Source organism: Euleptes europaea, chromosome 16 (assembly GCF_029931775.1).
Source record: "Euleptes europaea isolate rEulEur1 chromosome 16, rEulEur1.hap1, whole genome shotgun sequence".
In the NCBI taxonomy this organism is placed as follows: domain Eukaryota; kingdom Metazoa; phylum Chordata; class Lepidosauria; order Squamata; family Sphaerodactylidae; genus Euleptes; species Euleptes europaea.
The window spans coordinates 20930979-20956560 of NC_079327.1; the positions used below are offsets into that span (position 1 = coordinate 20930979).

The window sequence follows — 25582 nt, forward strand, 5'->3', positions numbered from 1 at the left end:
GGGCCTTTCTATTTCTGTAACTCAAAATTGGTATTTTAGTAGTTTAAAAGTAACTGAGAACTCTTCCCTTGGTATATCGGGTTTGAAAGTAGAAAGGATGGTACTTGCCCTTTGCAGCTAATGTTGACTTCATTTAATATCTTTCAATGTAGCTGACTGGAAGTACAGGCATGCTGGCTTGATGGCTCTGTCGGCTATTGGTGAAGGCTGTCATCAACAGATGGAGGGGATTCTGAACGAAATAGTTAATCTGGTTTTGCTTTTCCTCCAGGATCCTGTAAGTTTAAAACATTTTAACTTCCTCATAATCTGTATTTGATTTTTAAAATGAATTTACTAATTAAAGCTATATATTTCAGCACCCAAGAGTGAGATACGCAGCTTGTAATGCGATTGGTCAGATGGCTACAGACTTTGCACCAGGCTTCCAGAAAAAATTCCACGAAAAGGCAAGCACAGCATATTTATGCAATGTATATGGGCTTTGATTATTTTGGAACCTTTTTCTCATGGTAGCTATCTGTGTTGTAGGTCATCGCAGCTCTTCTGCTGACCATGGAAGATCAAGGCAACCAACGTGTTCAGGCTCATGCAGCTGCTGCACTGATCAACTTCACTGAAGATTGTCCAAAATCACTACTAATTCCTTATCTAGATAACTTAGTGAAGCATCTGCATTCCACTATGGTATTAAAAATACAGGAGGTAAGACTCTTACTTGGTGGATGGTGGGTGCAGTGCTAGTTTTTGCTAGTAGTGCATTAAAATATTTGTATTCACCAGTTCATACTGTTTTTTTCTATGGTCTTCTGATGGTCTCTACTTCATGCTGAAATGGCCTTAGTAATGCTAATACAGAGTTTCACCATGAGTTCCAGGTTTTTAAGGCGTTCTAAATGATATATTTAGGCAGAAGTAGTTTGGAACTACTTTGTTCTTGATATTCAAAAAAGGTTTTAAAACTTCTTTATTTTTTTCTTCCCCAGCTGATAGAAAAAGGCACTAAACTGGTTTTGGAGCAAGTTGTTACATCCATTGCATCTGTTGCTGATACAGCCGAAGAGAAATTTGTTCCATACTATGATTTATTTATGCCTTCCCTTAAGCACATTGTAGAGAATGCTGTGCAGAAGGAACTTAGGCTGTTAAGAGGAAAAACTATAGAATGTATCAGTTTGATCGGCCTTGCTGTCGGTAAAGAGAAGGTAAGTTTAAATTTGAATGCTAGCTTTTAAGTGGACAGCTAAAGGTTCTTTTTCCAGGGTTGTCTTCATTTAGGTATAATTTTTTTTTTTTTGTTAGAATGGAAGAGTCAGTAGCTTAAAACTGGTGGGGTAAAAACTGAAAATAATTCATTTTAGCTATGCTCAGGTTTTTTCCTGAAGTCTTCAGGTATTGTTCTCTGCTACATACTAAAATGGCCCTAGTAAAGCTTATTCAGATTTTCTCCATGAGTTCCAGGTTTTTTAAGGCATCTTAAATTATATAACAAAGATTGCATGCTAAATGAAACAAGATTGCATTTAAGGAACTATAAAATGTTGAAGCCTTTGGTGTTCATACTTGATGCCAGATTTGATCAGGAAGGACCATTTCCAGGAACACCATTTACAAACCGGGAAAATAAATTAGTCACATTCACTTAGATACTACTGTCAGTTCTTTTTGATAATCCTCCTAAGGCAGGCAGTTCATTAAAGAAAGTCAAGGGGCCATTCCTCTTGGTTTTAGTAAGTTTCCACCAACTGGGAGTTCTCTCACTTGATAAACTCCTGGGAATAATGGGTTGTGAGAAGGTAGAAAAGAGTGAACAAGAGATGTTAAAAGCGATGATATTAGCGGCTCACACAGTTATAGCTTTTGGATGGAAAGATAAAACAAAGTGGACTATGGACAGGTGGAATAATTATGTGTTCGAATATGTGCAAACAGATGTATTGGGATACTTAAAACAACAGACGATGGGAGAAACAGAAGAAATGGAATTGAAGACTAGGTGGAACCCATACATTAATTGGGTGAAAAGAGGAGAAGCCAACGAAGAGACTTTAGTAAAACTAAAAAGGCTATGCTCATGGCTGAAAATATGATATTATGGATTGGTCCGTGGGGGGAGGGGAAGGGGAAAATTTGTATTGGAAGAAGGAAAGTGTAAATTGTAATTATAAAGGTATGGAGATGTAAAATGACCTCCAATGCAATAAAAAATATATTTTAAAAAAACTTGATAAACTCCTAGATTACCAGATTCATTTTTCTGATGCTTAGATCATTTTACAAGAGAGGGATGAGGTGATGGGTTGTGTAACCTTATTTGCTACATTCCTCTTCAGTTGATCCAGATGAACCCTTCCCTTATTCCATCTTTTTTTGATACAGATATATCAACATCCAACCCCCTTTTTTCATAGGTTAGTAGGGACTTGATATACTTAAATTCTGTTACAGTCAGTGGAACTTAAATGTTCTTTGCTGTAGTGGATAATTATTATGGTTGTTGAAGACCATTTGTTTTATTTATTTTTTTAACTTTATCCATAGAAGTTCTAATAATTCAGGCACATGTAGATAATCACCACCGTCAGAGGTATCAGCATGAAGATGGGGGGGAAATGGAAAATGTTCTCTACCATAACTTGATTGGTTGTGTGCTTTTTCTAGTTCATGCAAGATGCCTCAGATGTGATGCAGCTGTTGCTGAAAACACAAACAGCCTTCAATGAATTGGAAGATGATGATCCTCAGGTATGTTGGAAACCTCTAGTACTTCCAGTGATGAAAGCGCCCATTGTAATCCCTTGGTTGCTAGATTATCGCTTGCAATGTATCAGTGTGCTGGTTATGTTGACGGCAAACCTGTACCTTGACCAAAATGCTTGTGAGGATACAGACTTTGAATAGGATCTGCAGAAGAATGGGTTATTATTGGGAAGTGACTTCTTCAACTAATAATGAATTAAAATTCAGGACTCCATTTGTGCGTGCTGTACATAATCTGCATTATTCAAGATGGCTTTTTTTACTGTAAGTAACTATACTGGGGGAGGGGAGGATAGTTCTGTTACTAGTTCAGATAACAAGCTAGTTAATAGTTCAACAAATATAGGAGATCAGGCTGGGATGGTGAGCCCATGATCTTTCTCCAATTCCACACACAGCCCATGTTGGATGACTAAATTGCAAGACTTTGTTATTAGATGGAGTTTTCACTTGTCCTATTGCTGTCTGAAGTTAACATTTAATAGTCACATACCTATCTAATAGTGCAAATATACAGACAATCCTCTTCTTGGAGGATGCCAGAATAAGTACGTGCTTTGTCCAACAATTGTGTGTGCATTTCTGCTCCATGGGTACTTCTGTACATTAAGTACAGTATCCAAAACCCATTCAAAGAATGGGGTAAAAATAGCTTTCTTTTGTGATTTGTTAAACTCTGACTGAGAGCTGATGTAGCATAATGGCAAAGAGTGAGCTACAATTTAAGAGGTATTGATTGTGGTCTCACCTATATAATCACTAGGATGAGCATAGGCAAGCTGTTGTCTGCCCTTCCCCCATCTGTAATAGGATAAACATCTACCTTACTGTGTTAAAAAGATTGCATCAACTGCATGTTCAAAGCTACGTATAAATGCAAAGTAATGTTAAACTTTCTGATATAAGTTGGTTCCTAATAATAGGGAATTCAATGTACAGCCTGAATAAATGTTAATTGTAAAAGTGGATTTAATATCACTTTTTGTGTTTGGGCGGTATCGCAACGTTGTAGTCAGTATACCAGAAAGCAAAGGGAGTGAACAAAAACTGTTAACTTACAGATATCCTACATGATTTCTGCATGGGCTAGAATGTGCAAGATACTTGGAAAAGAATTCCAGCAATATCTTCCTGTTGTTATGGGCCCCCTAATGAAAACAGCGTCCATTAAGCCTGAAGTGGCTCTCCTAGACAGTAAGTTCTGACACTTGTTCTAAGCTTGTTTCGTAAGGAATGGCACAGTATTTCTAAAATTATTTTTCCTCCGTAGCACAAGATATGGAGAACATGAGTGATGATGATGGCTGGGAATTTGTAAATCTTGGAGACCAGCAGAGTTTTGGTATTAAAACCGCAGGCCTTGAAGAAAAAGCAACTGCATGCCAGATGTTGGTGAGTACTAGGGTCTTCTATTTTGATGGCACACTTTTGAAAGAAAGCAGTATTAATCAGAACTGAAGCTGGGTAAGTGGCAGCACATAAGCTGAATGTAACTCATAGACCGTGAAAATGCATTGCCGGAAAAGGCGGTGCATTTTCTTTTGTGGGTGGGTTTAGCTAAATCTTTGGGGCATCACTTGAGAATGCAGAAATGTTCCAGCCTTGGGGGAGCAGAAAGAAGGATAGAATTGGCTGACTCGGCAGTCCTAACAGTGATAGCTGCTCCAGGGAGGCATGGCTAGCATGTAACACACAGCCGTGCCTCCCTATTGGCTGCTAAAAATTCTAAACACCCAATGGGGCTTCATGCCTTCCTTGAATCCCATTGGATCAGGGCAAACTGCTCCTCAGCATTTATGTTGGGAATTCTACCTGTATTGTTTTGAGGTTTGTAGGTGCAGTTTGCCAGTTCCTGCTGTCATGTATGCTTGCTGCTTATTTAACAGTTCTAACAGAATTTTGTGTATTTTAGGTTTGCTATGCCAAAGAACTGAAAGAAGGTTTTGTGGAGTACACAGAGCAGGTTGTGAAACTGATGGTTCCGCTGTTGAAATTCTATTTCCACGATGATATCCTTTATTAACGTTGTTTCCATGATCTCCTGTGGAGTTCTAACGTTAACAGTCTTCACAGTGTTTGACTTGGATCCTAAGCCTTGCTTCCATTTGCTCTCTTTCCCTCTTTTTGATTGTGCGAGCATTCCTCTAGCACTAAGCACTTCTGCTAACACAAGACTTAGGGGCTTTCAGTGTTCCTGCCAAGAGAGGAAGTGCAATTTAGCCACAGAGGACCACATTCACATGGATGGGCCCAGTGAAAGAAAGGCTGAGGATACAAGCCTTTATAAATACTTGGAAGCACAGTGGGATCTCAGTATTGAGGCAAGGCACAACTAAAATAGTGACTGTAACTTGACCAGGATCTTGAAATGCTGTCCAAATGGCTCCCAGCTGCTTGAACCATGCAGGATGTTGCTTTAGTTTAACTGCTGTAGCGCAAAGGCCTGTGTTTTGCAGCTGAAGTAGGCTTGTAGGATCAGGCTGCCAGCTATGAAAATAAAACATGGAAGCCCCTCAGCAGTTTATACTCTATTAAATTGAAGGGTGGGTATGTCTTTTTGAAACGTCATAAAATGCAAGTCACTATGGACTCTAAATTAAATCTTTCCAAGTGGTCCAAAGCTTAGTCTGAGGGATAAGTACTGTTTATATGGTATCACTTGCTGATTTGGTGTGACTTGGTTAATGAAGCAAAGACTGCTATCCAGACATCACTGGTTATTGTGCTGTAACAGTCATTTGCAAGTGGATTTCCCTGTCCACATGGGGAGTATTCAGTTGCAAAAGGTTGCTAGAGAACAACAGTTATGAAAGGGGTGGGCTGCACCAATGTCAGCGCTGAGAAGAGAAAAACCAGTTCAGAGTCAGCGCTGAGAAGATACTATATTCCATGGGAAGAGCTGTATATGTTTTGCATGCTGCTTCATCAGGGGATGTAAAATAACACACAAAACCTAGATTTTTAAAAAATATATATAGTTATGGAGAACTAAAATCTGAAGACAGACAATTCAGTAAAATTGAGCATAGCAAAAGTATTTTACAGGCACTATAGAATGTTCTGACCCCATACAGAGATGAAATGGTTGAGGCTTCTCTGTTTTATGTATTATTTTAGATTGCTTGGACAAAGCAGTGTGCAGAACATGTAGAAATCTTTTGAGTGGAATATAATAAAATATTTTCCCATTATACTGTGTTTTTTTCTTTGCTAGAGAACAATACCGCAATATCCAATGATACGTGGATGCAGACAAAACAGTAACAAAACAGGCTTTTCATGCTTAATTGTGATCTTAAATCAAGTGCTAGGGTTCTAAGATGGTACACAGTGAGATTTCTTTCATCATAGTTTCAGAAGGAAATCTATAATTTCTACTCTGGACACTTAAGAAATACTTCTTTCCTTAATACATTTAACGTGTGCGTGTGGCTGCTGCAGAATCGATGCCTCTGCTCTTGGAATGTGCAAGAGTTCGTGGCCCAGAATATCTCACTCAGATGTGGCATTTTATGTGTGATGCCCTCATCAAGGCGATCGGCACAGAACCGGATTCAGATGTCCTCTCAGAAATAATGCATTCTTTTGCCAAGGTAATGCTTTACTTGGTTTAAACCCTCTCTTTTCTTCTAGTACTAGTGAATTTTCCAAGATCTTAACAGAAGGAGGAATGCATTGGACACAAATATTTACTTATGTCTCATTTTGTTGGTGTTTGTTTAATGTGTATGCTTTGATTTGAGAATTAGCATGATTTCAGAGAATCTTTGTAAGGCCAGGACAGTGATATCATTGGGAGCAGTGATATCATTGGGAGCTAACATGTAGCAAACAGACTTGGTTTGCCATGCAAACTCACTGCAGTGCCTGTAATTCCACAGTTTTGCAGGATTCAGATGGAATTACTGGATTCATACAGATGTGCCAGTTCTGCTACAAAACAGATGAGTCAGTTAAATAAATGTTTAAGATAAAATGGTTATTGGAATACTCCTAAATTGTATGCATTCTTACTGAACAAGATGTTCTAAAAATACAGTCCTGTTTAAATAAATCCTGTCCAGATTTATGCTGAAGATTGATTCACTGTTTGCTCAGAAAATCAACTAGAGCTGATAATAAACTTCTTATGAAATCCTCTCTGTAGAAATTTCAAATTTGAGTTTGGATTATTGGTATAAAGCATTACTTTATACACATGCTTTATTTGTAATTCATACAGCTCAGTAGCATTAAACTGTATTTTGCCTTTCTGCTAACAGTTCATAGTAGCACCAAGTAGAGAAGATTGCACAGTTTCTGACAAAAGACTGATACTGCAAGCTGAACTGTTTTTCTTTGCAGTGCTCAGCTCCTGACGTGTAAAGTAGTACGTTTTCAGTACCGTGAACCTTACAGATAGTTTGACATTGAGTTCACGAAACTGGTATCTTACCATTTACAGTGTTCTGGAACTGGCTGGTGTCGAAGCAGTTTGAATAACTTCCTTAAACTTCAGGTTGATTATAAACCTTGTTTCATTAGTGTATAGAAGTGATGGGAGATGGATGCCTTAATAATGAACACTTTGAAGAACTTGGGGGAATATTGAAAGGAAAACTGGAGGAGCACTTTAAAAATCAAGAGTTAAGACAAGGTAAGCTCATTCTCTTACCGAGCAATCCTGAAGGGGGGGGGCAGAGCTGCTGAGAAGGTAGCACGACCCCTACGCTGGCGTAAATGCTACTTGTGCTGGCTAAGTGGGTATGGATGCCAGTGCAAGGGCACTTACACTGGTGTAGGGATGACACATGGCAGTATGAGGCTCAGGTGCCAGCACTGCCTCCGTGGCTGCGTTTGTCCGGCAAAAGTCCTCGCGCCAACGTCCGGGGGGGCATTCCCGGGGGGGGGGAAAGCTCTTTCAGCCCGGGAGCACCCCTTTTTGCAGGTGTTGAGTTACGTTTGCAAAAAAGGTGGCGTAGCCCTGTGAAACTCTATGGGTGAGTTTCACGGGTCTTAGGGGAAAATAGCTTTTCCCCCTTTCTAAGCTGCTGCAAGCCGCTCAGGAGGTGGCACGGTTGAACCGTCCCCAGGCGCCTTGTAAGTACCCCCCCCCTTCAGGATTGGTCTGAAAGTTAATTTTAAGTACTTTAGTTTTAATATCGGGATCTTGACCATAACTACTTAAGTAATTAAGATTGAATGGGCTAAAAGTCTAAAGCCTATGGACAGGCAGTGTGTATATATAAAAGAATATTTTAATATTGAGCTAATGTCAGGGCACACTGTGTTGAAATACCAGCCCCCAAATTTCTTCTGAAAAATGTATTGTACGAAACCCTTTTGAAAACCACAACAAAAATTTTGCAGGAAAAGCTAGATGCTGCTTTTTCATGTTCTAATACCTTATTTCAGACTAGGTTGCCACATATTCCTGCACTAAAACAATATGCTTGTGGTCCCCCCCCCCATCCATTAGTTTACCAAAGAAGCCCCTTAAGCTTCTTTTCTGCAGGTCTTCTTGCAGCAGTCCTAAACTCTTGTGAAAACAGTTGTACTAATAATACATTAACAATTTACTTTTGAACAGTGAAAAGGCAAGATGAAGACTATGATGAGCAAGTTGAAGAGTCCCTGCAAGATGAAGTAAGTCTATTATTAAGACTTTTGTTATTGCAGCTTATGTTGTTGAAAACTTTTTTATATTGTATGAAATGCCGCTGAATTGAAAGTTGTAGAGATGCCCATTTAGCATGTTGCCTTCTGGGAGAGGTGCTCCTACATCATATGTCCCTGGAAGCAGCTGTTGAGGAAAACTAAAGACATCTGGAGGTCCAGTTGCAGCTGTCTGGTGTCTTATGTACATTTACCTGCCTAAGTAGGCAAACTCTTGTGCAGGAAATGGGCAGACTTACAGAATGTGCTATATTTTTATGCTTGGCAGACAGATTTACAAAGAATGTGTTTAGCTAGTTGTGACCAAACTCAGGTAGATTTGATAGATTGTTGCTGGTACCTGCAAGGCATCTGTTTTAAAAAAAGCAGAGTTGTGCCAATCAGGCGGATCATAAATAATCATGATGTTCTCATGTTAGCTAATTGGCATCAGTCCATCAGCATGCCTGAGAACAAAGCAAATTTGTCCTACTTCCTGTCAAAGCAAGTGATGTTCCAAAGTCAAAGGCTGAAAAGCCTACAAAGCAGTACTTGTCAGTGATTCATGTCCCAGAAGCTCGTCCAGAAGACGTGTGACAAGATTTCATTGAGGCCATGAGGAATGAGATACTGGTAGGCTAATACTTCGTGGCATTGATGCTGTCTGTGTGGTTTCAGATGACAGGTAGCTGTGAGCTGACACATTGATGTCCTTGTACTTTTATCCACTCTGCTTCACAGTTTTCAAAAGAAATTTGGATAAAGACCAGCACATGGATTCAGCGCTGTTACATTAGCCCCGCTATTATTATTTGGTGTACCATTGACTATTGCCAAAGTTAATGAGAACTAGGATTCCTGCTTTATTTCTTTTTGAAGTTTCATGCCCAACACGCCAACACGTAACTCTGGTCCAGCAATTTATTTGCAGTTTGCGAAACCGTCTTTGGAAGCTAAAGCTTGGGTTGCAACATTTACTTTTAGACTGAAAATTCTTCATTCTCCAGAGCATTTACTTCATGGTTTTTGGAGATGGCTTTCGGAGTTCATGGCAAAAATTAGTTGATGATAGGTTGCGGAGACTGAGTTGGTCTTTTTGAGGTTTTAAAGCAAATATAATATCCCTCTGCATGTAAATCAGTCAGACCTAGAGTGTTGCACCTTGACAAATTTGCTGGGTTCACTACTAAACACTGGCCTGGCAGTCCTCAAATTATTCTACATCCAAAACTGCCATCTACAATAGTAGCTGGTATCTAGAAAATGTGAAATTGCACCTTACCCCAAAGTACCAGCACCTCCTTTGGGGGCTTTCCCAAGTCCAGGTCTTCATGCACCAGTCAGCCCCATTAAGCCAGAGAAAGAAGAGAGTGGACTCTCAAGAACATCCTAGTGGGGATCTGCAGAGGAAGGTGGGGATTAATAGAAATCGGTGCAACCTCATACATGAGTGCAGGCACTTCCCATTTTATTTACAAAAAAAGCACTGTCCATGGGTAATTTGTATGCAACCTCAGAACAATAATATTTAATTACCTCTTGTCTAAAGTTCAGTAGAACAAGTTTTTCTCTGAGTCTTCTTGAGTGAAAGTTATCCTTTCCTTGTAAGATTCATATTCTGGAATGGCACCTGAGGAAAACCTAGATAATTGCCAGCTTATTTATTGTCTATAAGTTGTCGTTCTCAGATCCATCTCCATCCCACTCATCAAAACTAGTTGGATGTGAGGGTGATCTGGCTGCGACATCTGTCACCCCATTGATCGCCAGGGTTGATTCGGCTGATCTGGCTGGCTAGGTAGGTGTCCCCTACCTCCATCACTGCTCCATATGCGTCCCTCCCGAAGCTGTGCACTCGGTGGAAGAGGACGACCATCTCAGATAGAAGGAGTGTACTGTTCTTCGGTCATCAAAACTAATTTTAGTGATACTTTAAAAACCTTGGCACAGTTGGCATTTTCAGGATATCGTTTTTGTCAGACAGGGATCCAGTCTCACTCTTAAGTACCTTCAAGGTTGCAGGTGTAGCTAGAGGATTTTGTGGTGCAGTGATCAATCCCCCATAGCATACTGGTGGAGATCTATTAAGAAATTGATGTTAAACTATGCCTCATCGTTGTATTTTGTACTGTGGTCATGCAAATGGCTTGCACAATCTGTAGCATTGTAACTTGGCTATACATATTGGGTGCGCTCTCTGCATTGCAGATGAATGGATGAGTGATCATACAATTGCAAAATCTTTGCAATCCGTTGGAAGCAGCAGTGGTGCTCGGTTGCCCTGTACCACTTAGTTATTTTTAAACAGGTACATTCTGTTTGCAGAATGGTTTATCTCAAGACTGCATAGAAAGCTGTAGTCACAGCATACATGTAGTTCTGTCCTCATTTGATTGGTCTGCAGACTGTGGTACTAATCTCCATTGCTGATAAGACAGATAAACCACACCAAAGCAAATACATGATATTTGTCAAAGCTGTCATATTCAGTAGAACTGCTGTTATCAACAGTCACTGAATTTCAACCCCAGGCCAATTCAAGAGCCCATTAACACTGAAGCCTGTTTATTTTACTACACATGTTATCACGTCTGCACATCTATAAGAGCTTTGAGAACTTTTGGAAGTGGGGTGGGGCTGAGAAGAGATAATCCAGAGTAAGCTTTAATAGGGGAGAAATGCAGGCGACTGGCTCCAGGAGAGAGGGGTGTGAGCTGGACAGGGCTTGACAACTGCAGGTCAGATGTAGCTACAGGGTCTGCTGTGGGTAGGGTAGAAAGGTGGGTAGAAAGAACTAGCACTCTGCCATATAAACATTTGTAACCAGCCTCTAAGCTAAAACCCTCTCTCCTTTCCCCCTGTAATGAAGAATTGTAAAATGTCTTACTGCTGGAAAAAGGCATAAACTGGTTTGTCTGCTAATACAGAAAAACATAAGACCCATCACTTTATAGATCTTTTCATTTACTTTACTGATACCATTGCTGATACCATACCAATGGGGACTTTACCGGAAGCCCATTGCGGTTTATAACTACTCCAATGCCTGTGCATACTTACCAGTTGGATGTTTGGACTTTTGGCCTATTATACCTCGACTTAATTTTTAGAGAAATTGTATACTTATACTTACCTTTGGGATACTGTAACTGTGAATTTTGTTTGATTTTTGTCTTTTGCTCTTTGAGCACGTATTTATTCTTATAATTAAGGTTGTTCCTTTGAATAGACCTAATTGCATTTCAGTTTGAGTCTGAGCTTTTATTGTTAGCTATACAAGTGCATTATTTTGATTCCTTGCCTTTCTTCTTTACCAGCACGATAGCGATGTCTATATTCTAACTAAAGTGTCAGATATTTTGCACTCGATATTCAGCAGCTACAAAGCAAAGGTGTTACCATGGTTTGAACAGCTGCTACCACAAATTGTCAACTTAATTGTAAGTATCCTGGGCTACTTTGCATTAAGCTGACTTGGGATCAAAGGGCTTTGTATTGATATTCTTACCAATGGGAACGTGAATGCTCCAAATAGAGTAATTCTTAGGATCAAAATTCATACGAACAACTAAAGTTTATCATGCAGGTACACCTGTCCTGTTACAATTTTACTTCAGGTAGGTTTAGAGTAATATGGTTTGCAAGAGATTAAAGATAGCCAAAAGCTAAAGAGAAGAAAAATGTCTTTCCTCTGTAAATGCTAGCATCTTCATGCTGACATGGTATCAGATCTTCAGGTGACCAGTGATCGTCCCACTTATAAACCATAGAAGAGTGCTGGGGCTTCACAATATGTATGTGAAGCATTTTGAACAAACTTTGTGTAAAGTGCCGTCAAGTCGCAGCCAACTTATGGCGACCCCTTATGGGGTTTTCAAGGCAAGAGACTAACAGAGGTGGTTTGCCAGTGCCTTCCTCTGTGCAGCAACCCTGGACTTCCTTGGTGGTCTCCCATCCAAATACTAACCAGGACTGACCCTGCTTAGCTTCCAAGATCTGACAAGATCAGGCTAGCCTGGGCCATCCAGGTCAGGGCTTTGAACATACTAGAGCTATATAAATGATAAATAGTTTTGCTAGACTAGAAGTAACAGTCTAGGATTCTGAAGAACATTAGGATGCAATAAACGGCACTTCAGGCTGCCTATCCTTGATGGGGTAAGTTGGGAAGGAGGGTTTGCTTTAAATGATCATTGCAAAAGTTGCATATATATATTTGGTCTCAAATTTTTCTTCACAGTGTCCACATAGGCCGTGGCCAGACAGGCAGTGGGGCTTATGCATGTTTGATGATGTCATAGAGCACTGTAGCCCTTCCTCATTCAAATATGCAGAATACTTCCTGAGACCAATGCTACAGTCAGTGTGTGATAACAGCCCAGAGGTTCGTCAAGCTGCTGCTTATGGTGTTGGAGTTATGGCGCAATTTGGTGGGGACAATTACCGGCCTTTCTGCACAGGTGTGTGTGCTCAGAATATCTTCCAGATGTGATCTTTCTAATTCTGGGTATAGTGAAACTTAAAGATCTTTTAGGAGACTAATCTTTTTTTAATTGATGCTAATTTTAACCATTATATTTTTACTTTTGTGCATGTGACTCGTGCTGAATATTTATTAAATGGAAAAGCAGCATATATATTTACTAAAATTAAATTACACTTAAGCCTCACAGGTAACTGGATTGTTAATAGTGGGCATCCTTGGGGGAGCTCCATATTTAGTGATGAGTGCTGCTGAATGTAGAAAAACTGAATTTACTAAGTGCATCTTTAATGGTCTGAATTGTAATTCTATTATTTTAATTGCATCCCTTGTTAGCCTTTACTTTCCCAGGGTACTGCCACTAGTAACACAGTTGCTTGCCTATTGGCAAATATACTAAGCTGTTTTGCTGGCTGCCTTTCTGATTCTAGGTGTTCAATTCAAGGTGCTAGTTCTTAGCTTTAGAGCGTTTCATGGCCTGGGGGCTACACACCTAAAGCTGTAGATCCCCATAATAGCTCCTCTTAGTGGTTGTCTTTCATTTCCCAAGTGTGCCTTGCACCTTTTCCATAGTAAAACCCAGCTGTTGTTTTGAAAAAGCTATTGGAAGAATTGCAGTATCCTGACTGAGAGAAGACTAATCTTTCATGGGGCTTAGTTATTTTTGTAGAGTTTGTTTGTTTGTATATTACTATGACTTGTTCAATGGTAAACAGACATTTTTGTTGGCATCATAATTTGACATTTCCTTTTATTTAGTTTTGTTGTGGGAATTGTGGGTTTAATTGTTTTTGATTTAAAAAAATCTAAGCATAGGATAAGGCGAGGAAAAAAAATTTAAATTAAATGTATGGCAATTGGACAGTTGATAAAGAAACTGAAGATGTTTTTTCTCAAATTATGAAGGGCATAAGCTACTTAGAAAGGAAAGACAGCAATCTGGTGAAGTGGGACGTCACCAAGAGCCAAAGCAATACCATGGCAGTTCTGTCTGCTAGTTCTAATCATGGTGCACTGATTGCACAAAGTCTATAGGGTTTTCTGCCAAACAAAGGGGCCACAACTGCTGCTCACAATATCACCTACATTGCATATCAAGAAACTATCATAGGATACTGTAGGGTTTTTATATCCAGGGCAACCACAGTTAAAGAAGAAGAAGGAGGGTTGGTTTTTATATGCCAATTTTCTCTACCACTTAAGGGAGACTCAAACTTACGATCACCTTCCCCTCCCCTCAACAGACACCCCGTGAGGTAGGTGGGGCTGAGAGAGCTCTAACAGAGCTGTAACTTACCCAAGGTCACCCAGTTGGCTTCATGTGTAGGAGTGGGGAAACCAACCCGGTTCTCCAGATCAGACTCCACCGCTCCAAACCACCGCTCTTAACCACTACACCACTCTGGCTCTGTGATGCAAGGACCAACAAAATTTGGGGGTGGGGAGTACAAGGATGCATTTTCAGTTTTTCCTAAAGGACACTAGACAGCACAGAAAAAACCTATGCAAAAAAATTCTTTAAAGTAAGTGAAGTGCTTTTTCAGGCAAGGTTTTACTTACCCAAATTGTATAGCATTATATTTTTTTCCATTGGAAACGTTATAATTTGGGGGAGCACTTTAAAAATAGCTGGGGAGGGGAACTTAAAATGAGTGCAAAGCTTTTAAGACAGGTTTTTACTCACTGAACAGCATCAAAAAGACTAAGGACTTCTTTTTCAATTTTTCCATTGGAAAAATAAGGAATTTGCAGGACCACTGAAACACTTATGAAACATTTTTTCATATATTTTTTCAGAATAAATGAAATTTGCTAAGAGGGCACAGGATGCAGCAGTTCACAGCTTTCTTTCACTTTACTGTTGGGCATATTAGCAATTTTGCTTCTAGAAAACAAAGACAGTTCTATACTTCTGTAAAATATATTTACATGTTAATGAAGCTACAAATTATACATTTTTATCTTGTTAAAGCAGATAAATAGGTTTTGGTTTGATAGGAAAGTTAGTATTGCATATGCTTCAGTTTTCCCCCCACATTTCTGTGTGTGTGTTTTTTTTTTCAGGGAGGAAAAACAATTTTTGACTAACGAAAATTCCTGGAATTTCTGAAACTTTTAGATCTCTAGACACAGTGAAGCTTTTTACTGAACTCTTATCTGTCATTAGGGTACATCTTCCTACACGACCCCAAACCTATTAATCCAAGTTACCACAGCCCAAAAGCACTTTGCTACTTGGGACTAAGTGCTTTTCAAGTTTTCTGTCATACAGACTCAATCATGAGATGCAGTGTCGTGTTTAACTTACTGGATCTAGATGACATAGGCAATTTCCAGTAATTCCCCTTTCCTTCTGATGACCCATCTCGTGTAGATCGTCAGGGTCCCTTATCCCCCAGGATATTAGGACTTTGTAAAGATCAGTGTACTGCAATAGGAAGGACAAGGCAGGAAAGTTACTCACTGACGGAAAATTTATTCTGGATCCAAGCCATTAGCTTCAGCAACAGTGTCATTTCAGACTTACTTTGCCAGGAAAGATGCTTGTTGTGGTTTTTGTCAGTACTTAGACAGGCTCTTCAAAAGTTGATGCGATACTGTACACTTCAAACCATTGGTATGAGTCCGTAGACATCATACATTCATTTTTAAAATATGTAAATAGACTCCTAAATACATCTAAAACTCATTAATATCCAGAAAGTAGCTACTGGTAGTCTGGCATTTTGCATGCTGTTTTACAGACCTATTTTTTTAAAGTTTATGCATATATCTAACTTTTTCACAGCCTGTTGTAAAATGAGTTATTTTCAATTGAAACATTTCAGTATTTGTATATGAATGTGAATTTTTCAAATGTTACATTGTCAGAGGCGCTTCCATTACTGGTGAGAGTTATTCAAGCAACAGATGCAAAAGCCAAAGAGAATATCAATGCAACAGAGAACTGCATTTCAGCAGTTGGGAAGATCATGAAATTCAAGCCTGACTGTATAAATGTTGAGGAAGTACTGCCACATTGGTTATCATGGCTTCCATTGCATGAAGACAAGGAAGAAGCTGTCCATACATTCAATTACTTGTGTGATTTAATAGAGAGGTAAGTAGAAAATGCAGTTGAAGCATCAAGTTGTTGCTAGACTTTATTCCCACTTGTCTGCATTATCTATCCAATTTTTAGTGCAGTTTTTAGAGTTCACTTTTTTTGACAGCATAAGAAATCTGTTGAACATAGAACTTCAAACACTATTCCATCTTAACCCATTGTGTATTTGCCATGTCTAATCTTGCAGGGTACAAAAACATGTCTTTTCCCCCCCCTTGTATGTATTCTATGTATTCTGTATTTCACCACTGTCCTGTTTCTCACCTGATTTTTGAGTACAGTTGGCACCTGTGGGCTATGCCATGTTTTTTGTTGGTGTAACTTTGCACCTCCGATGGGGTATTCCCAGGCTGAAAGGGCTTAAGGGAGCCAACTAACTCCAGCCATGCCCCACAGTCACGCCAGCACAGGGGCCTACGCCTTGCTTATGCCGGTTCCCGAGAGCGGCGGAGCAGTGCTGGGCGCCTACACTAGAATAACTGGCCCTGGCGAATCTCAGAGATGCGCTGACGTAAAGGTCAGTCAGTTCCCTGAGTGCATTCGCCCCCCTTTAAGATTGCACTGTAAATCAGGCAAGTACAAATCAGCAATGTTATTTTAAACTGGAGATACCAGGGAGCTCACCTGTTAGGCAATCCTTAAATGGCATGACATGTTAAATACTCTTAGATCTTTATTTAAAATATTTATAAGTAATATGGCTTCCAGTGAGGGCTCTTTCATTTACTTTAGCCTTTGTACGTAAAGTTGCATGAAATCCTGTTCAATCAACTATTGTGTAAGGGAAAGATGTCAGACAAGGATGTATTTTATCACCCTCTCTCTTGAACAACATATAAAGAAAACTAGATTAGATGAAGGTGGAGTGAAAATTGGCGTACAGAACATTAACAGTTTGAGATACATAGATGGCACCACATTACTGGCAGCAAACGAAGTCTTGAAATGACTACTGATGAAGGTTAAAACGGAAAGCTCCGAAGCAGAACTACAGATGAACATCAAGAAGACAAAAGTAATGTGTGCTGAAGAATTACGCAACTTTAAGGTTGATGAAGAAAGCGAAATTGTTCCAAGATTTTCTGTTTCTTTGCTCCATCATCACCCAAGAGGGAGACTACAACCAAGAAATCAAAAGGAGGTTGATATTGAGGAAAGATTCTTAAGTGTAAGGATGTGTTGCTGGCGACCAAGATCAAGATAAGTCATATTATAGCATTCCTCATTACTGTACCGTGGACCCTCCCAAAAGACAAATCAGTGGGTTCTAGATTACATCAAGCCTGAATTCTCCCTAGAAGCTAAAATGACCAAACCTTGGTCACATTATGAGAAGGCAAGACAAAAATGCTAGAAAAAAATTGAAGGAAGCAGGAAAAGAGGAAGACCAGACATGAGATGGATTAACTCAATCAAGGAAGCCACAGCCCTCAGTTTGCAAGACCTGAGCAAAGCTGTTAACAGTAGCACGTTAATTTGTAGGTTATTAATTCATAGGATCGCCATAGGTCAGAAGTGACAACACACACATACACACAATAAAAATAATAGTGTTTCATCAAGTCACAAGGGACTCATGATGACCTGGGACCATGGATTTTTCAGAGGTGGTTTGCCATTGCCTTTCTCTGCAGTTTTCATTGGTGGTCTCCCATCCAAGTACTATTGGTGGCTGACCACTTCCAAGCTCTGATGAGATCAGGCTATTCAGGCAGCTCTGGTTATTAATGTCTGTCTCTAAAGGCAACTTGGAACTGAATCTCAGGTCTTACTTAACATAGGCTGTTAGCTTTAATTATCTTGCAAATCTTTATTCATGTGGACTGACAATTCTTTTCTCCTCTTTCCCACAGTAATAATCCAATTGTCCTGGGCCCCAACAACTCTAATCTGCCCAAAATATTCAGTATAATTGCAGATGGTGAAATGAATGAAGCAATCAAGCATGAAGATCCATGCACCAAACGACTGGCTAACGTAATTCGGCAAGTGCAGGTGAATACAGATATTTTTGTGTACAAGGGTTATTTTATCACTATAAGCTCCCCCCCCCCCAAGTGATTGAGCAGAAAGAATAGATAATAGTTAGTTTTTCAAGTATCCTTTGCAGTAATTGAAATAGTCCAGTGGGTTATTTCACACAAAGCTTTCTGTGAAGTGAGCAGCATATAACTATTTTATAATAGCAAATGGGAGAAGGGAGGGGGCATATTTTGGTGGTGGTTGCAGAGTCATCAAGTATTTCAAATATCTGTGCCCAAGGAAGACAGGCGAATCAAACGAGATCCACATTTTTACATTTAGCAGAAGCCAGAAGTAAGGAAGTTTCCTTATGGCAAGGAGAAAGGGATTAGTGGGGTTATCTTTTAAACCTCACTTCTAGCTGGTTTATCTCTTCCCACTCAAGTATTCTAGAATCATGTGTTTTCTGTAGAAGATAACAAATCTCTGCAAGAATGTTGAGAGTGCTGTAACATTTCTGTCTTTTCAATGAATAACTCTTTAAGCCTTTTACTGCTGGTTTGACTTCTCAACCTTAATCATCCAGTGTAGTGTAGTGGTTAGGTGCAGTGGACTATAATCTGGAGAACCATGTTTGATTCTTCACTCCTCCTGAGTGGCAGACTCTAATCTGGTGAACCGGGTTGGTTTCCCCACTCCTACACATGAAGCCAGTGGAGTGACCTTGGGCTAGTCACAGTTCTCTCAGAACTCTCAGCCCCACCTACCTCACAAGGTGACTGTTGAGGGGAAAGGACGGGAAGGAGATTGTAAACCGCTTTGATTCTCATTAAAAGGTAGAGAAAATCGGCATATAAAAACCAACTCTTCTTCAGATGAGTTTAGATACCTTTTGAAATGAACAGATTTTGTGTTTTTTAAGGGTAGAATTTCCCCCCTAATGTTTCAAAAGGATGTATATGTATGTATATTTCAGCTTAACCACTTGTTTTCCCCCTTCATTCTCTAGACATCTGGTGGGCTATGGACAGAATGCATATCTCAGCTCAGTGCAGAGCAGCAGGCAGCCATCCAGGAGCTCCTGACTTCTGCGTAAAGGGCCTTAACTATCATCTGCAAGAAAACTCCAAATAAACGTTTACCCTTTGGTTTAGGTTTCTTTGTTTGGTTTTTAAGAGAGAAAACTGTAGTGCACATAGGCCATTCTGCAACCCACAGGCAGTGGCAACAGGAAGAAACGCTTTGCAAAGGGTGTTGCAATGAATTTCTACCCCTCAGCACTGAAGGAGCTCCCTGTAAACCCTGCAGTAGCACTGAAGAGTATTTTTCTAATGGTATGAACCAGCCACATGATGGTGAAAGGGAAAACATGTTGAATTTTCATTACGTATAAACAAATTAAGACAGCTTTAAGACCAGGTATTCAGTAGACTCCCATTATAACAGATTACAGGCATTTTTACCCTCTAGTGTTAACATGTATTGGAGTGTGAGTATTTTTGTAGGGTAGAGAACACCCTTCTGCCCATCAAACCAGTAGATTAAAAGATGAAAACCTGACGACAACATCGAGCATGAAGACTTCATCGATATCGCATTCAATCCTCCGAAACAGGCTTGTGTAGTGACTCAATGAAGAAAGCCATTGAGCTCCCAGCCCTTGAATGTGAAGTGTCTTTGGCATGTCTGACAGTATCTCATCCACTCCTCAATAAATGACATTGAAATACAATACAAAGCTTGTGTAAAAGTGCAGTGCTGTGTGGTTTCTTGTTTGAATTCAGTGAAAATAGTGTGCATCCCCCCCTCCTTTCCCCGCTGTGGGCTTCTATCGATATAGGTACGTTTTCGTGGCTTCTGTGCAGGCACACATGGGACTGCGCAGGCGCAGGCCAGCCACAGAGATTAAAAAGCTTATGGAAGAGTCGGCTCCCTAGGAGTGCTCCCCTCCCCCCGTCAATGACCAAGCCTTAACGGCTTTTTTCCCTGCCCAACGGTCACTTGATGGGGCGGGGGAGCACTCTTCCCTCAGTTCTCTTTCTGCCACCGCGGAGAGAACAGTGTTTAGTAGTTGTTCCCTGTAGTGACTGAGGTAAAACAGAATTACTGAATTGCCTCCTACCACTAGGGAAATACTTTTATTAAAGAAGAGTATTGTTAAAACAAAAACAAAAAAAAGGCGCTTTTAAAAAAAATGCCACTCTTGCGGCACAAAAATGGCTTTGACTGATGAACACCAGGACTGTCTTCTATGTTTAGGAGAAGGCCATATAGTGGCATCATGTAGACGCTGCTCCTTGCTTACAGACAAGTGCCACCGAGATCGCGCCAAAAAATTGAAGGCAGCACTGTATGAGAAAGCCTTCCAGCCTGATACCAGGAAGCTTTCTGGTAATCCCCCAGCTAAGAGATCTAAGGGGATGACAGAAAATCCTAAGGCTTCATCAGAACCACCGGCGAAGGAACACAAAAGTAAACATTTATCAAAGGGCACGGACGTTGTAAGAGAGGGCTCTACTCGTTCAGCACCGGTGGGGCCGATCATAGCCACATCATCTGAAGAGGGGCGGAGAGATATCTCACAATCATCACCCCTGTTACCGGGCTCACCGAGGCATCGGGAGCCATCCAGGGGAAACTCAAAGTCCCCAAGGAGCAGATCTAAGTCCCCTCATACCATCTCTTCTAAGGAACGGGGCCATAGCCCTCACAAGAGCCTGCAAACTGTGGCAGCTACTGCTTTAAGGCTCCCCCCTACCCCCTTGCCTTCGGGGGTGGAGGTTATTGATTCATCCTCGGGTGAAGAGGACTTGGAGGTGCCCGATATTATGGCGTCTGACCCAGAAGACCTACTGGAGACGGAGGTCCAAGACTGGGATCATCGGCTCCAGTTCCAAGGCTGGAACCCGAGGAGTTTCTGCCCTCTGCCGTGGTACACACCATTCCCATACGGAGGGTGTCCATACGTCGACGATGACTACCGACGCCATGACGACGATGACTTCCGACGTCATGCCGGGGGCGACAGCTACCGACGTCATGAAGTAGGCGACGGCTACCAACGTCAAAACGGCAACAGCTATCGAAGCACCGATGCCGTTTGCAGCTCGGGGTAGCACCAAAATGATCAGGCTCGAGGGCAAGGGATCCGCGAAGGCAACAATGCCAGGAATCGCAGCCCATGCCTGATTTGGGACGAGAAGTCCCTATGGCCGTCGACATCGGCAGGGGCCGACGTCAGTGAGGCTTGTGCGTCAGCTTCACGGCCCAGGCAAGACCTCGAGGACAGAGATTCCTGTGATGAAGCTGATCATGCATCAGAACTTCCTTCTCCGGGGGATACGGTGGGGGATCCCACCCCAATATCCCCTACAGAGAACATAAAAGTGTTCTCGGAGCTTCTGGTCCGTATGGCCAAAGTGTTGGGGCTAATGACCATACAAACAGATCCCAGGCCATCTGACCCCATCATGGGGGTGCTGTTTAGTTCTGAATCAGGTCCAGCTAAACTACCACTGGTTCAAGGTATAAAACAGATAGCTATGGCTACCTGGATTAAACCTGCATCAGTAATAGCATCCATCAAAAAGATAGAAAATTTGTACAGGGTAGATGAGGAATGTCAGTTTTTATATAAACATCCTCCACCCAATTCTATTATTACAGATGTTTTAGATGCAAAATATAAATCTGGGTCACACTCCGCTCCCCTTGATAAGGAGGGGCGCAAGCTTGTCAGTCTAGGGCGAAAGTTTTACTCCTCGGCTGCGCTGGGCATTAGAATCGCCAACTTCAGCGCACTGACTGGCCGATACCAAATGTCCTTATGGGATAGAGTATCAGAAGTGATTGATGCCCTGCCTGAGGAAAAAAGGGCTCTGTTGATTTCCATTCAATTAGAAGGTAAAAAACTGGGCAAAACTCAGATTGCTGCTTCTAGACATATGGCAGACTGCTCAGGTAGGGCCATAGCCTCGAGTGTGGTGCTCAGGCGCCACTCTTGGTTGCAGGCGTCATCTCTAACGCCTGATGTCAGAGCCAGAATTGAAGATATGCCATTTGATGCAAAGGCCCTCTTCTGCGAACAAACCAATGAGGTGTTGCACAACCTTCGGAAGCAGAACGCTACTGCTAAATCTTTGGGGGTTACCCAACACTGTGGCCCCTCATACAGGCCTTGACCTTACAATAGGCAGCCTCAGTCCTACTATACTGGCAAGTTTAGTAGAAACCAGTCCTGGGGCTACCAGCGGCAGCAACAATCCCAGCCGCACTACCAAGGTAAAAGATACAACCCCAGAGGGAAGAGCAGGAAGGTAAGCAAGATAAAAGATACAGCAAGGATACAGTATCTTTTACCTTCAGCAAGATACAGTATCTTTTACCTTCAGCAAGGTAAAAGATACAACCCCAGAGGGAAGAGCAGGAAGGGGGGTTACCCCCCCCCAGAACAAACCAATAAGAAAGGTTCGGCATGACTAACTGATTGTTCTTCAGTTACTGTTTGTTCTGCGGTTCCAATATTTGGTAACCGTCTCTCTCAGTTTTACAGTAAATGGTCACAGATTTCGAATGACTCCTGGGTATTGAATATAATACAACAGGGGTATTCTCCTCTTTCCCTGTGAGTATGTCTCAACCTGCTGTCACTGGGGTACTACAACAAGAGTTGTTAGATGAGGTCAGCTCCCTTTTACAGAAGGGAGCGATTCGGATTGTCCCGCCCACTGAGGATCAGATGGGATTCTACTCCCGGTACTTCTTGATTGACAAAAAGGGAGGAGGAAAGAGACCCGTCTTGGATTTGAGAGCCCTGAACAAATTTGTGAAAGTACGCAAGTTCAGAACGTTCCTACAGCAGATCTTGCCCCTACTGTCTGGAGATATGTGGTTTGCAGTCTTGGACAAAAGATGCATACTTCCACATTGCCATCCATACAGCTTGTAGGAGATATTTAAGATTCTCATGTGCGGGAATCAATTAAAATATGCAGTATTACCTTTTGGGTTATCTCCAGCTCCTAGAGTGTTTACTAAGGTCATGGCTGAGGTGATAGGGTACCTGACACTGCAAGGTTGCTGCATATTCCCATACCTAGATGACTGACTGCTGGTGGCTAATTCCCAGCATGAACTGTCACGGTCAGTCATTATCACAACCAGTACTCCTGCAGACCTGGGCTTAGTCATTAATTTCCAGAAATCACGCCTCACTCCAACCCGAGTTACAGATTTCATAGGTGCAGTATTGCATGCGGACCTGCATGCTGCCTTCCTGCCTTTAACCAGGGTTAGATCGATACAGAAACTGGTGACATTTTTCACACGACAGAGGTTCCAGAAGGCAGTTACAATTCAGAAGTTCTTAGGGCTGATGTCCTCGACCACGGCTGTGGTCCCCTACGCAAGGCTCCGCATGAGGCCACTTCAAAATTGGTTCTTAAGAGCCTTTACAATGAATGTGGATCCTCAAGGGAAAAAATTGTCTATCCCTAGAGTAGTCATCAAATCTTTGGGTTGGTGGTTGGAGGAGCGTAACCTTCTCAAGGGTGTAGACTTTGGTGTCAGCTCTCACGAGGTTCAAATTTTTACAGACGCCTCTTTAGGAGGTTGGGGCCCCCACACTGAATCCCTTAGCTAAAGGACGATGGACCCCAAAGGAAGCTAATCAGCACATTAACATTTTAGAGATGAAGGCGATTAGATACGGCCTTTCTTCTTTTTCAGAATTCCTTGCAAACAAGGCCGTTCTCATCGCCACGGACAACACTACGTCAAAATACGTAAACAAGCAAGGGGGCACCAATTCACTAGCTCTCTGCAGAGAGGCTACCCTTATGTGGGAGTGGGCAATCAAGCGTCATGTGTCCCTTTCGGCCATTCATATTGCGGGCTGTTCCAATGTCACGGCAGATGCCCTGAGCAGGGACACGTCCGAGGACCACGAGTGGTCCATCCCCCTGCGGTTTTTGCACCCTATTTTCCACCAATGGGGTTGGCCAGAAGTAGACCTTTTCGCGTCCAGCGAGAATGCAAGGTGCAAACTGTTTTGCTCAAGGGCAGCGACGGAGGTGGGGTTCCTAGGGGATGCTTTTCAAATGCCTTGGTCAGGTAGACTGCTGTACGCTTTCCCACCCATCCCCTTAATACACAGGGTAATAGGAAAAGCCCTTCAGGACAAATCACACATGATATTGATAACACCCTTTTGGCCAAAGAGGCCATGGTTTGCCATCCTCTGGAACGTGACCAAATGCAATTACATCAGCCTTCCGAGCTCCCCATACCTCCTAACCAGAGGAAGGGTACTTCATCACGATCCCTCCTCGTTACACCTAGTGGCGTGGATGATCAAGGGGTAACTGTTTGGTCTGATAGGGTAGCTCATGTTTTACTTTCATCACGTAAGCCGTCTACCAGAAAGGCATACGCTCACAAATGGACGAGATTCTCCAAATGGGCTATGGAGAAAGGGATAGAACCGCAAAGTTGCTCTTTGTAGGCTGTGTTTGACTACCTTTTGTCCTTAAAGGACTCCGGCCTCTCTAATTCTTCGATCAAATGTCATTTGGCAGCAATTTCATCATGCCATGATGGTGTGAATGCGGCCTCTTTATTTTCCAATAAATTATGTAAAAAGTTTCTAAAAGGATTGGAAAACTTATTTCCGCAGGTGCATGTTCCTATCCATCAATGGAGTTTATCATTGGTGCTATCACACCTGACGACTAAACCCTTTGAACCTATGGTTTTGGGTGACCTCTCCATAGTGTCCTACAAGACGGCTTTTTTAGTGGCCATAACCTCGGCAGGAGGGTTAGTGACCTCAGGGCCCTGAGGGTAGACCCGCCTTTCACCAAATTTTTTCCCAACAGAGTGGTCCTTCGGCCTAGTCTGACTTACCTTCCTAAGGTGGTGTCCAAGTCCCATCTTTCACAGGATATTACCTGTATTTTTTCCTAACCCAGACTCCCCGTCTGAGAGACAGCTCCATTCACTCGATGTGCGCAGGGCACTGCTTTTTTACTTAGATAGGACCAGGTCATTCAGAAGGGATAATAACCTTTTTATTTGTTTTAGGGGCCCAAATAAAGGTAAGGTAGTGTCTACACAAACATTTTCACGATGGGTAGTTTCGACCATCAAATTGGCATATTACAGCAGGGGTAGACTGCCCACTACACCTGCATGCACATTCCACAAGGGGTCATGCAGCATCAGCAACCTTCGCTTCTTCAGGAGACATCGCTGAGATCTGTAAGGCTGCAACGTGGTCCACGCCGATGACCTTCATCCAGCATTATGCAGTGGACGTGGATTCCAGAGCCGACGCAGCTGTGGGGAAAGCAGTGTTGAATGCGTTATTTCGTTGACCATCACACACCCACCTCCACAGTAAGTGAGCTTGCTATTCTCCCATGTGGGACTGCACAGAAGCCACGAAAATGGAAAACAGTGTTGTGCTTACCTGTAACTGTTGTTCGTTGAGTGGTCTTCTGTGCAGGCACACATCCCTCCCTCGTTCCCCGCTGTGGGCTGTCACCGTAAAAGAGTGTACTCCCCGTGGCGGCGATTGGAGAACTGAGGGAAGAGTGCTCCCCCCACCCCCGTCAAGTGACCGTTGGGCAGGGAAAAAA

General features: G+C 41.9%; 1 protein-coding gene across 1 annotated transcript in view; it reads left to right on the forward strand.

Annotated features, from left to right (window-relative positions):
* IPO5 (importin 5) overlaps window positions 1–19093 on the forward strand; it is a 45258-nt gene extending 26165 nt beyond the window's left edge. The window contains exons 11-26 of the mRNA XM_056861713.1: window positions 153–277; window positions 360–449; window positions 532–705; window positions 987–1205; window positions 2662–2745; window positions 3822–3954; window positions 4031–4152; window positions 4673–4769; window positions 6181–6353; window positions 7285–7396; window positions 8330–8385; window positions 11712–11834; window positions 12635–12854; window positions 15749–15977; window positions 17837–17978; window positions 18955–19093. Coding sequence (XP_056717691.1) covers window positions 153–277; window positions 360–449; window positions 532–705; window positions 987–1205; window positions 2662–2745; window positions 3822–3954; window positions 4031–4152; window positions 4673–4769; window positions 6181–6353; window positions 7285–7396; window positions 8330–8385; window positions 11712–11834; window positions 12635–12854; window positions 15749–15977; window positions 17837–17978; window positions 18955–19041 — 2186 coding nt within the window. The 3' untranslated portion in view covers window positions 19042–19093. The remainder of the gene's footprint in view (window positions 1–152; window positions 278–359; window positions 450–531; window positions 706–986; window positions 1206–2661; window positions 2746–3821; window positions 3955–4030; window positions 4153–4672; window positions 4770–6180; window positions 6354–7284; window positions 7397–8329; window positions 8386–11711; window positions 11835–12634; window positions 12855–15748; window positions 15978–17836; window positions 17979–18954) is intronic.
* The last annotated feature ends 6489 nt before the right edge of the window (window positions 19094–25582 follow it).